Source organism: Plectropomus leopardus, chromosome 12 (genome assembly GCF_026936395.1).
Source record: "Plectropomus leopardus strain MGB_pleo_1.0 chromosome 12, ASM2693639v1, whole genome shotgun sequence".
NCBI lineage: Eukaryota > Metazoa > Chordata > Actinopteri > Perciformes > Serranidae > Plectropomus > Plectropomus leopardus.
In genome coordinates this window covers 6,634,621-6,647,427 of record NC_142187.1, presented here as the reverse complement: position 1 = coordinate 6,647,427, position 12,807 = coordinate 6,634,621, and the positions used below count along the sequence as shown (strand labels likewise).

The 12,807-nt window shown below is 39.0% G+C and overlaps 1 protein-coding gene across 2 annotated transcripts in view; it reads left to right on the top strand.

Annotated features, from left to right (window-relative positions):
* The window catches only part of LOC121951074 (cysteine-rich secretory protein LCCL domain-containing 1), a 32,700-nt gene that overhangs the window by 11,233 nt on the left and 8,660 nt on the right, over positions 1-12,807 (top strand). The window contains exons 2-6 of one of the 2 annotated variants that reach the window (XM_088086072.1): positions 3,586-3,757; positions 4,892-5,198; positions 10,377-10,495; positions 11,273-11,405; positions 12,464-12,579. In XM_088086072.1, the coding sequence (XP_087942198.1) occupies positions 4,932-5,198; positions 10,377-10,495; positions 11,273-11,405; positions 12,464-12,579 (635 nt within the window). In that variant the 5' untranslated portion in view covers positions 3,586-3,757; positions 4,892-4,931. Of the gene's footprint in view, positions 1-3,582; positions 3,758-4,891; positions 5,199-10,376; positions 10,496-11,272; positions 11,406-12,463; positions 12,580-12,807 lie in introns of both variants that reach the window. The other variant, XM_088086071.1, reaches the window with a different exon arrangement.

The window sequence follows — 12,807 nt, the reverse complement described above, 5'->3', positions numbered from 1 at the left end:
AAAGTCATAGTGTTCAGATATAAGAATCCAAATGAATACAAAAAATGTTGCTCTCTTGGATGTGTAAAATATTAAATAGTTTGCTAAAATAACAGAGCCTGCTGCTAGCCTAGCAAGAAATCAGTGGCATACAATCACAGTTGGCCGTCCACTACTTTGGCCCGAGTAAAATATTCTAAAATAAGCTAAAAAATATTATACAGACATTATTATAAAATAAAAGATTGCTATGAAACTTGGACATGAATGGTGCCCGCATGATATATCCTAATGACCTCTGTGATCCTCTGACTTTACCAATTAGCACCACCACTGGTGTTGTTTTGAGAGATTATTGGATGGATTGTCATGATATTTAGTAAATATTTTTTTGTCCCTCTCAGATTGACTGGACCAGTATTTTGGTTTATCATTTATTACTTGAAAAGGTGACATTTCCATTAGCTTCAGATGTACTTTGTGTTTATTGCTAATTTGCATATGTTAGCAATGCTAACAAGCTAAACTAAATTGGTAAAGATTTTAAACATTGTATTTACATATCACTGTTGATTACAGCTTTATCAAAAAATATCTTCTGTACTTTTATTCTATTTTGAGACATCACATTTGATTATGACCTTTTTTATGAAAAACTAACCCTAACCCTCACATTCACATTCATTGCTTATTCCATGACGTAATAGAGTGGTGAAGTAATGAGTCCTAAAACGTGGAAGTCTGTTGGCCTCTTAGCACTCCCGGTTCCCTCTTCCAAAAGTCTATGGGTTTTTTGAATGGGTTTTTGGTCAAATGCCCTAAATAAGGCCTGCGGTTAACACGGGTTGAAGATATTTAGACATTTTGTTCTGCAAGATAAAATGTGCCCGCATAAACCCGATTTTTGAACTTTTAAGTTTTTACTCGTCTTAAAAAAGGCGGTTACTAACAGGTGACTAACTGTTTGTCAGGGATGTTAGACATCATCACAGTGAACACAGAAACTCGTTACACCTACAGCTTTACAGACTCGCACTCGAACTTGTACATTTATCTGTTTATAATATTTTTCGATTGTGTTTTCACAGTGTTTGTTGTGGTGACGTTTAAGTTGTGCGACCACGATGTAGTTCGTATATAGCCTAACAATAGCTTTTTGCTTCTGGTGATTGAATTTATGTTTCAAATCACACAAAAGTGGTGTTCATCTGTAAAGATTATCACGCTGAACAAAGCGTGTAAGTCTCATAAACTTGTGTTCATCACAGAGCTTATAACTGAAAATAACTGAAAATCCCATTTAAAAATCTCATAAGGTTTTTGACGAAGGAACCAGTGCGATGCTTACTTCCTGGTTGGCCTACAAAAATACATATATCATCCCTTCACCACTCTATTCTTAGAAGTACTTTTAGGGTTTCTGAACTCTTTGTCAGATGGACCATTATTGGACTTGGAAATGACAAGGAAAATGAAACATCTGTACACAGACACACAACTGATTTCATTTTCAGTACATTAGTTTTCTTTACATTAGTTCTCTAAATCAGCCTGGAAATCAATTATTTATCCAGGAGGGGGCAGCAGATGCTTGTAGAGGAGATCAAACATTTGTGTTATCCACCATGTAAGAGCACACTGGTTTTTAACTTATTGAAATTGGGATAAAACTATTGACTCTCATTGTATAAGGCTGTCCTTGAAACATAAAAGCGTAATTACAAATTTTGTAAATGAAATGCTGCTGATACTGTTTATGCACCCATGATGTCTGCATTTCATAAAGTTGCTTGCATTTTTTTGTGTGTCAACAGAAATGAAACCCGTGATTGCAGGCCCTTTTATGTTTCAATCATTTGGAAATCACTCATTTTGTTGCAAGTAGACACAACTTAGAGGAAGAAAATGCCTCTATAAGCTCATGGAATCAACACACACACACATACACATACACACACACAAACACACACACACATATATATATTGTATATATACCGCCCAATGACAAGCTTCCCAAGCTGGGATTGGATAATAAATGAATGAATGAATATCTATATATATATTCTTAGAAGATATCAGTCCCATTGGATGCCATGGACTTTTATTACCAAATCCTAACCTTGTGTTATGGTTGCCTGAACCTATCTTTACCTATCTATGCTTTTGTGCACCTCCTGGCATTGGATGCCTTGTGCTGTTGTTGCCTCATTCTAACCTTGTGCTTTTTGTTGCCCCCGTAATATCACAAGCAGATGAAGGAGGATAGTGCATAACTTGTAGATACAAATGTCCAGTGACAAAGTGGCCAGATGTGACAACTTGGGATGAGGAATGTGTTGGTATTACCATCTAGTCCAGCCTGAGCAGACTCTTTGCATTGCTAATGCTGCAACTTGTTGCATGCATGTTACATTGCCATGTTTGTTCGTTGGTGTTTGCATTGTTTTGCATATTTCTTTGCATCTTGTGTTTGTACCTAAAATAAGTTGTCTTCTCTATGCTGATGGAGAGTCACAAGAGAGTATGTTGGAGTAGACGAAGCAGAGCAAGAGAAGAGAGAGCACGCAAACACAGATACACGCGCGCACACACACACACAGCCCACAAACTTTCACAAATGTTCTAGTGTATGTAAAGGCAGATGAATCAGTGCTTTGTGGTCATGCCGCAGGGGAATACTGGCCACCCTGCTGGCTGCTGCTGCTGCCGCCATTCTCAAGGAAAGCAGAAGACCTGATTTGATCTCGGACAGGTTCAGCCCTGAAAGGAATACAACACAGGGATGTTTGATAGATTTTTGAAAATAATTTTTACTGTAATATTCGACTTTTTTTTTTTTTGCTAGGACACCACATAGATATGACTGCAAACTGTGCACCTGTAGAATACATAGAGTGATTATAGTGACACAATATGAAAAGAAATCTTGCATGCAAGTTGGCTTCCTAATCCTTAGGAGTCCTTATTTGCATTGTGTTTTTTTTTTTTTTTTTGGCAACCCACTGTTAAAATCAACAGGTTTAAGCTTGAAAAGTAAATGTCTGGGGTGTTAAAACTTTAAGTTGACTGAATTTGAGAAGATAAGTTTGGGTATTCTGTAATGACTTAAATTGTTTCCTCAAATTCAGTCAACTTAAAAATGTGGGTTATCTTTGCATGGCCTCAGTTCCTTGGACATTTCACTACATCTTAAGACTGTTGCCTATTTTCTGCTGCCAATAACTAGTTTGGACAGTGTCTTCCTGTTAAACAAAAAACCTGGAATATGCAAAATGTGCAATATTTGTAACAAGAGCGGGCTACTCTCATAACATCCACAAGTTTACCTTCACGTCACCTCTAGTGCAATCAGGTGCCTCCTCAAATAGATCAACCCTGGAGTTCCAACAGATGTGTGTGTGTGTGTGTCTGTGTGTGCGTGTGTGTGTGGGGGGGTGCGGTGTAAGGGGGAGCCAGAGGGTTTGTGGAGGCGTGGTCCTCTGCGTTGCAAATTTGGCATATAAACGCAAAATGAGCAGCGGTCCCATGCAGCCAGGAGCGTACTGAGCCAGCTGAGGAATTCAACAGGTACCTATAGACATTTCTGAACTCTCTCTCTTCCAGCAGTGCAGATGATAAGTGGGAAAGAGAAGCGATTGCCTGCATTTCTTTCATGTGATGGGTGGAATTAGAGGCTCCCTGGACTGGAAAACTGTCACCCTGCAATAATCTAAAGGCGTTCTGGCATCTGGAATACTGCACCTGAGCCGTATTTTCATTAGTTTGGCGGAATTTAAAGGTAAACTTTCAGAATACATTACTGCTCGATAAAATTGACTGTAGTATTATTTATGACCTTTGTGTGTGTGTATGTGTCTTTGTTTTCAACAATTAAGTCTATAAACTGTAAAAAAAAACAAAACAAAAAAAAAAAACAACTATTTGTTTTAACATAATAAACGTGAGTGCCCAGGCTGCCTACATTTTTAAATCAACTGAACTTGAGAAGACAATCATTACAAAATTACCTCAACTTACATTCTCAAATTCAGTCAACTTAAAGTTTTAAGGACGCCCAGGCACTAACTTTTTTGAGGTAAAGCAAATAGTTAATTTTAACAGAAAAGTGTTCCTATTTAAATATTTAACTATTTTACAATTTTAAATACTTTCTATATCTCTAAATTGGTGAAGTTATTAGAACTAGTTTTGAATGAAAAAGCAATAACTGGAGTATTTTAATCCTTGAGGGATCATCAAAAGATGCTTGGTATAATTGAATCCATTTTTCTATAAAAAAAATTAAAATTTGAAAAGTTTCCAGGCTGCCTGAAAATTTTAAGTTGACTGAACCTGAGGGGACAAGTTAAAGCATTACAAAGTTACCTCAGCTTGTTTTCTCAAGAAGTTTTTAAGTTTTAACAAATTGTTTCTTTCAACAGTGTACAGTCCAGTGACTCACGCATGCGCACCAAATCTCGTGCTCTGTGACATAACGTGTGAAAACTCAGTTGACACTGGTCCTTCTGTGTGTAGTGATTGCAGTGACCTGGAGATGCACTCAGACTGCTGAAAAGCAGCTTTACAGTTTGAAGTGAAGTTCCCTATAATTACAGCATTATTTAAACTGTGACAGAGGACAGATTCAAGGTGGACTCTTATAAAGATGCTGTAGTCCATATAAGCTTGCCAATAAGAAAAAAAAATGTGTACACTGATGTAAATGCTAATGCTTAGCATGGATGTTGAGACTCAATCATTTTTCAAAATTACAAAATAATGAGCTTATATTGACCTGTGCATTGGTTCAGCATTACATATGTATACAGCTGCTTGGGAATTTTCTTCTCATATGCAGCCAATGAACAGAATGAATAAAGCTGAAATTCAAACTCGAGCTATTCTGCTTACATATACACTCTGTGTTTTGCAGGGAAAAAAGAATTCTTTCTTCAGCTGCAGTAATTCTCGTCATGAAGACGTCTCCTCCTTTCCCGGGCTTGATTAGAGCTGCAAGCTTGCTGCTGTATTTGAGCCAGAGCATTCTGGCCATGGTCCTCACCAACTCCACACAACTCGAGGCCATCCTGGACCAGTACAGAGACAAGGATGAGGAGTGGTGGAGGGCCAGGTCGAGAGGTAAGAGGGCCATCAGCGAGGGAGACATGCACCTTATCCTGGACTTGCACAACAAGCTGCGGGGTCAGGTCTACCCTCCTGCTTCCAACATGGAGTACATGGTAAGTTCTGAGGACACATCTGTCTGTCATATAATATAGGCAAATCTTATCACACTGGAAAACATTTTTTTTTAACCCGGCATACCCTACTCTATTTAAGAGAAAGAATTCAATTCCTAGAGACATAGATTGATGCAAAATCAGGTAATTTGGATTGACAGTTTTCTAAAGCATGTCCATTCACACCTCCAGCTTTAGGAAATATTCTTCATTTAAAGCCTTTTGAGAATGGTGTCTTTTATATCTCTTCAGATAAACCAAATGATTACAGGCCGAGTAGCTTGTGGGCAGGGCCAGCCCTAGACTTTTACTGGCCCCAAGCTGGATTTGATTTGGGGGGGACCCCCTCAGTGTAAGGTATTCACACATCACTGAAAAAAATGTGTATTGTAAATATTATTAAATACAGTATTTTTCTTTTAACACTTAAATCAATGAATGCATTTTTTTAACCACAGATACCAGAGTGCTTGTTTTATAGAAAACAGTAAAAAACTTGTCTCCATTTTGCCCTTTAGTGAGTTTATTGTTTCGACATTTTGTCATTCCTATTTTTTCAGTACTTTTTTTGTTATTGTCTCGTGATCATAAAATCAAACAAACAAAGAAAAACAACAACTTTCTGGACCAGAGGTCCATAAGCAACTGCTTATATTGCGTATCAGGTAGGTTGTGGGGTTACTGGTATGAAAAAGCCCTGTTTATGACTATTACATCCACTGCAGTCTTTTTCGTCAATGTGTGTAAGCTGGTGCTGGACGTTTTTAAACTTTTGGGCTAACATTATAATCTCTGCCCTGGTCATATTCAATTTAGGAAAGCGTATGTGCCAACAACATGTAGGTAGTAAATAGGCTGAAAAATAGGCCCTATGTGGGATTGTCCACGGGTTCCACATCGGCCTCCTGACAGCTGCTCACGTAGATAATGAGTTATTCAGTTATCCAAATAAGATGCCCATTTGGGCCCATACCCACTTAGTACCCAGGTAGCTCTAGCATAACCCATGTTGGGCCAACTTAAGTAAACCCACTCATGTGCTCAATTGGCATGGGGCAAAGGGCCCATTTTTCAGCCCATTTATTACCCACATGAGCCCCACATACAAATGTTGGCTGAGATATGACATAACCACTACTCCACATCCAAAACTGAGGTTGTGGTTGTCTTAGAATGGTCTAATCTTGCATATGTTTTTTATCATACCAGGACCTGCTTGCTCCATACTGCAATGCAACAACAACCAACCATGCTACTAGCATGAGCTGGTTTTAGCTGTTTTTGTTATTTTAGCAGGGAAAACAGTCACCTTTTGAGAATTGAGAAGCTGCTTTGTCCTCATCTTTCTAAAATCAATAAAAACCATTGTAGCTAACAGTAGGCTAACTTGTGTTTTTCATCCTTGAGGCATTAATGAAAACATAAATTAGGATGAATTATTTGGAATGGTGTGTTCACAGGTCAACATCCTGACAGGAACATCCAAAGCGGGAAGGTTAGACACAAAAGTCACAAGACTTTGTGAAGAGGAAAGCACTTTCCCATAGTTCTGTCAGCTAAAAACAGTGGAGCAGGGAAGGAAATACAGAGAGAACAAGATTTGCAATCCAAAGTCACCATCTGGCTAGCTGTGGCTCCTGCGTCTTGCTTGCCCGCCCTCGCTGACCCCAGCCCATATCCAGCTTTCACTCCTGCAGTGTTGTCCTGCCCTCTACCTCCACCATCCTGCCCCCCCCTTCCTGCCCTACCTCTCCTTACTCTATCACTCCATTTCTCCTCCTGCTGACTCTCTTTCTCCGTGCCTCGCTCTTTTGCCTTCTTGATCTTCAGCTTTGCAAGCCTTCCCTCAGGCTTTTCTTCACACTGCTCCATTTTCACATTCTCCCTTTGCCTCCTCTCTCCCCATTCATAGCAGCTCATTCAAACCTTGGCCAAGGCCTATGTTATCTTTTGTTTGATCCTCCACGCATCTCATTTTGGGTGCCACGGCGGTAAATCTATTTCAAACATGTCGAGCCTCGCCATTTGAAGTGCAGGGCATGGTAGTGTAAATGTATGTTATGTACACTAATCCAGTGTTTCTTTAGCAAGGGATACTATTACTGATGATAATGATGTGGTAAGGCTGGAGACTGATGAGGCACACGTGTTTGGTTTTCAGATTGCAGGATTTGGAGGCCAAACGGGCTGCACTTTTATTGCAGCTCTAACTTCTTTGATTTCATACAAAATCCATTCAGTGAATTGCTTTAAAGCACTGTTGCGTCTGTTCATCCAAATCACTTCTTGCCCAGGAAATTTTATGGAGAAAAAGAGACCTCTTTAGAAGTTTTCATAATCACAACCACTTTACGTACTGAAGATTGAGTTACAAACTTTTACATGAACCATTATGCGTACCTTAAATTCCCAAAGCAAAGGATGTCTTAATGTGATACCTTAAGCATTCACTCTAAATCTATTGCTATAAGAGTGCACATTTTGCACTTAGCTCTGTAGCAGAGGTGGTCCTGGCAGATAGCTGAAAACAGCTCAGTATTCTGGGAACTTAATGCTCTTTGGAATGCAAAAGAAGATTGGTAGCTGTTACCATGACCTGACCAAAGGCTGATGGGCAGTCCATCTTCCTCTCTGCTGGATAATTGAGGGTGAAGAATAACAAGAACTCAGAGAGAATAATGAGCTGGCAGAGATCATTAGTATCAGCCTTAGACTGTTAGCAGTGGAAGCTTCGTGCTGAACTTGAATTTTATCATAACCTGCGAGAATAGTGACACACAATGCCCATGTAGGTGGGCAGTATTGCCTTGTAAGTAGGGTTGAGAGTTCTATATGATTCAATCAAACTAGTTTCTACAAAAATGTTGAAGGGCAAAAGTGTTTTCACCTGTTCCGAATGGCCATACTCTGAAAATCACTGCAGTCACCGAGAGGGACGAGGCATGATAAATTAGATAAATGGGAAAGACATACACTTCCCCCAAGTCGTTGATGGTGTTGCACTTCATTGTAGACACAAAAGTGACTTGAATGCGTTGTGTGAAGACTGAAAAATGAGAGTTCAGTTCTTACATACTTTACTACCTTAGCACACCTGGCTGTCGGCTTTGTTCATGTATTGATTTCAGAAAGTTAAAGACATTGTCAGATGTAGCTACCCTGATTTTGAGAAGGTGTTAAGGATGGAACGTTGTTTAATTATCTGGCAAACATTTTTTGAAGGATAGTGACTCCTTCGGAAAGGAAAAGGGGAGGAAGGAATCAAATAGTATTTCTTCCAAAAGTTACAGTTGCGTATAAAAATATGGCATGTCAAAAAATCTATTATATCTATTATATGTGAGATATTTCAAGGCAACTACTCTTATTGTTCAGGTTTGGTTTGGGTGATGCAGATAATACTACTAGGGTAGGTTATGATTGGTTAGATTGTCTTCATAGTTTAAAGAAGCAGACAGAGATATTTGAGATCAATGTCAGTCTCCAGTGTCAAAGGGCTGCTACAGAGAAATGCTGGTCATCTGGCAAATAAATGAGACCTGACCTGTACCTAATCTAATAAACCTTAATTTCATGGATCTTTAATCCAGCCTGGCTTCTGAGATCAAATTTCATTGTACTTGCTGATGGTACCTGTTGCAACATGCTCCAACCTATGCAGTTATTGGGCTATGAACTCCCAGTAAAGGTTACATCACACGTCCTGCAAATGTTTGCACTGTCTCCCATTAACTTCCTAACTGTAACCCACTCAACAGTCATATTCAAACATGCGCTTCTTGTTGTGGTTGTTGTGAATTTTTGAACAGTCAACCTTATCTTTCAATTTTATACGAAGGACAGTCTCTGTTTTCTGTAGCCTAATGTAACAGAATTGGTTTAACTCTTCAAGAATCATGTCACCTTTTAGGTCATCCAAACTTGAATGATAAGAATTCAACCTAAAAGTGACAATATAATGTAATAATCATGAAAAAAAGTAGTATCCCATGGCAACCGTTCAGGAGATTAGAGCAAACAGTCACCCCACTGTTGGTATCTCAGCTGCAGCTGGATTCGGGCCAAAGAAGTAGAGTCAAAATATCCCATCTCCAATCAGGCCTGAACAGTAAGCAGCACCACAGTGAATGTGCAACAATGTGCACAGTGTGCAAGCCTTACCAAACATATGGAACACATTATGGTGGTCAATCAGAGCAGTTACAACTCCACACTTGAGCATTATTCTATTGGTTTTGATGTGTGATAGCCATAAAGCAACCAAACAGTATCCCAGCAGCTGAGCACACTGCACCTATTCTTCTCCCTCCCCAACAAAGTCAACAGTAAATTAACTTTGCCGCAACATTTGAATTGCTCAATCCTATACCCATGGTCTGCTTCCCTACTTTGTTCAAAACAGTTTTCAGGTATTTTGACTTCAATTAAGTTTAATTTTGTGAACAGTAAAGATGGCATCAATCCCCCAAACAGAGACTCTCTGTTTTGCAAGCTTTTACTTGTCTGCTTTTTTCTGTCTCAGCTTGTTTTAAGAGACCAAAACTTACTGGAAACAAGCTATGAAACAACCACATCGAATAGTAGCACAAAGGTGCAAGTTGATGCGATGGTGGTGGTGATACCTCTCTGTTTCCCTTCTCTCTCATGTGTGTGTCAGACAGCGAATGTGTGTGCTTAATAGGAGAGGCCTAGTTTTTACTATACTGTGTTAAATTTGCAAGAAGCATGTGTATAGTCACTGTACCTTAAAGTAAAGAGCAGGTTCATCGTTCAGGTCCACCCCGCCTCCGTTATGCAAGGTTACTTCCAGATTAGGGTCGGTGGGATTTATAAATGTTCAGTGTACTCAAAGAGGATGATGAGATATCTAAAAAATGTAATGAGTAGCAATTAAAGCAACAACTACGATAAGTGACCACTTAGCCCACTTAAATCATGACGGTAATCCAGAGTGGAGTTTCGGGTCTGCAAACATCTGTCAGGGGAACGCTCTGGACTCACTGAATTTAAGCCCAAGAGAAAACTAGTATTACCAAACCTAATGCCTTAGCCACCAGCTGAGAAAAATATTAGCTGCTTACTCTAGCCAGCTTTCAGAGTCGACCCTTTAAATTCATCTTTCCAAAGGTAAATAACCAATAATGTGTGTGTTGTTGTGTGGGTGTGTGTGCTCCCCAGGTATGGGATTACGAGTTAGAGAGGAGCGCCGAGCACTGGGCATATACCTGCCGATGGGAACACGGACCGAGCCACATGTTGACGCAAATAGGCCAAAACCTTGGAGCGCACTGGGGAAGGTGTGTATGTAATAAAAAGAGAGAGAACTGTTAGTTAAATTAATTAATGTTCATTATTATACATTTTTATACAACAGGATTATGATGAAAGTGGGAGTAGGGAAAGGAGAAAGAAAAGAGGGGCCCTGCCATGAGAATTGCAGTGCCAGGCAATGGTATCTGGACAAGCTAATAACGATTAAAAAACACGTAGATCTGTTTGACTTGGCAGCCTAAATCATGGATATCAGACCTGATTGACTACCTCCACTTACATTCCCCCACACTGTAAACTCATTTCATATTTATCTCATTTTTGGACTGAGTGCATGCATTTTGCGCGAATTTAAAAGTTATAGAAGCTCATTGACAGCTTTGCAGTGGCTAGGTGCATATAGCATAGTCATACTCACACAGGTATGGCGGCAACTCCTCTTTTTGGCTCAATTAACCTATTAAACCAAACAAAATGTTGGTTTAATAGGCCATGTAGCCAGTGTGGCCTCATGGTGAACACCAGCATATTGTCTTCTTTGTTATTGTTTTTACTTTTTTTTTTTTAATTTATTTTCAGGTAATTTTCTTGTGGCTTTTCACTTATTTCTAGCAAATTTTGACTCCATGTCTCCTTAAGTTTCTCATTGCCTTCTCCCCATGTTTTTGAATAAATCAAATGAATTCACTCAGGTCTCAAAGGTTAGCGAAAATCCAGGATCATGACAAGGTGAAGTGCCTTGCTAGTGGAAACTACAAAAGGGCAGTTTAGGACACAATATAACACCTTTTGTGTGACTTTAGGGACCGGCCCCCTACCTACCATGTCCAGGCCTGGTATGATGAGGTGAGGTACTACAGCTATCCCTACGCCCAGGAGTGTAACCCACACTGCCCATTCAGATGTTCAGGACCTGTTTGTACTCATTACACTCAGGTAAGGGCTTTTTGTATTTCCAGGTCTTAAAGAGTTAACAATGCCTTTGGATCGTTTTAGGCCTTTAGTTAAAACTTGATTATGGAATAGCCAATATACCAACCCCCAGGAACAGCAATGGTTCTTTGAAGCCAATATTAAATTTTAGTGGCCAAATGTGATGCCACTAGGCCCAAATAGACTCATTTTCCATCAACTTTTATAGATGTCTGTAAATCAGTAGATTTATGACAAAAACACAAGTACAGATAACATTAAATTGTACAAGGGATATTGAAACCAAGACATATACACCTTATTTGTTTTTATTAGACATACATTTTGTGATTATTTGAGAGGTCTTAATAGCTTTCTTGTTTGTTGTTATCTTAGACATAGAGTGAAAGAGATATTGTAATTCAACACAAAATAAATCAAAATATGGAGTTACCGCATTTGCATTTATTTGCAGTCTCTTTTTTTAAAAAATGAATAAATAAAAACTAGAGTGCTGATAACAATCTTTGTTTTTATGTTTTAGGTTTTCAGGTTCAGAACACCAAAAGAATGCAACAGCCCGGTGCATCTGATACCACCCCTTAAGGGTGACTGTGTATTACATTATCTGAGGCTGAGGGTCATGGACCAAGCATCAATATTTGACATATTAGGTTTGAGACCAAGTTGCAAAATAATTGACCTTTTTGGTTTTGTGTGACATGGAGTAACTTTTAGAAAAGAACATGGCGCTGCCTCTTATGCTTTATCAAGTTCCCTTTATACATCCATACTACACTGTGACGCAGGTGTGTTCAGTTAAGCTAAGATTAGCAAATCAGTAAAAAAAAACCTCTATGGAGAGTGTTAAGTGTCGCAGTAACATTTTTCTTTGGATACATTTTTATCAGATCAGTTTTGATTAAACAAGGCCCTTCTTTCACGTTAAAAATTATTGTTGTTCATGCTACTGTGATAGCAGCATGAAATTCACCTTTTGACAAATGCCAAAGAACCACTGAAAAGTTTACTTTGCTTTTCTAAATATTTCTCTGCTTGTCTGTGTGTATTTCAATTTTCAGTTGGTGTGGGCAACTAGCAATCGCATTGGCTGTGCCATCAATGTGTGTTACAACATGAACGTGTGGGGAATGATCTGGGCTAAAGCTGTCTATCTGGTCTGCAACTACTCCCCACCGTACGTACTGTATTTGTTTGTTTTAATACCGTGTGATAAAAAATCCCTAAAAATATATTTAAATACATTCTTAACACTGCTGCAAAGACCTGCCACCAAAGAATACAGTATCAAAAACATAATAACATTTTTTGGCAACAGCAGTAATTCCCAGTAGATTGGGTTTAATTACTTATGATACACCTCTATCTCTTGCTCATAAAAATAAATCTGCTGAATTCCTTGAAC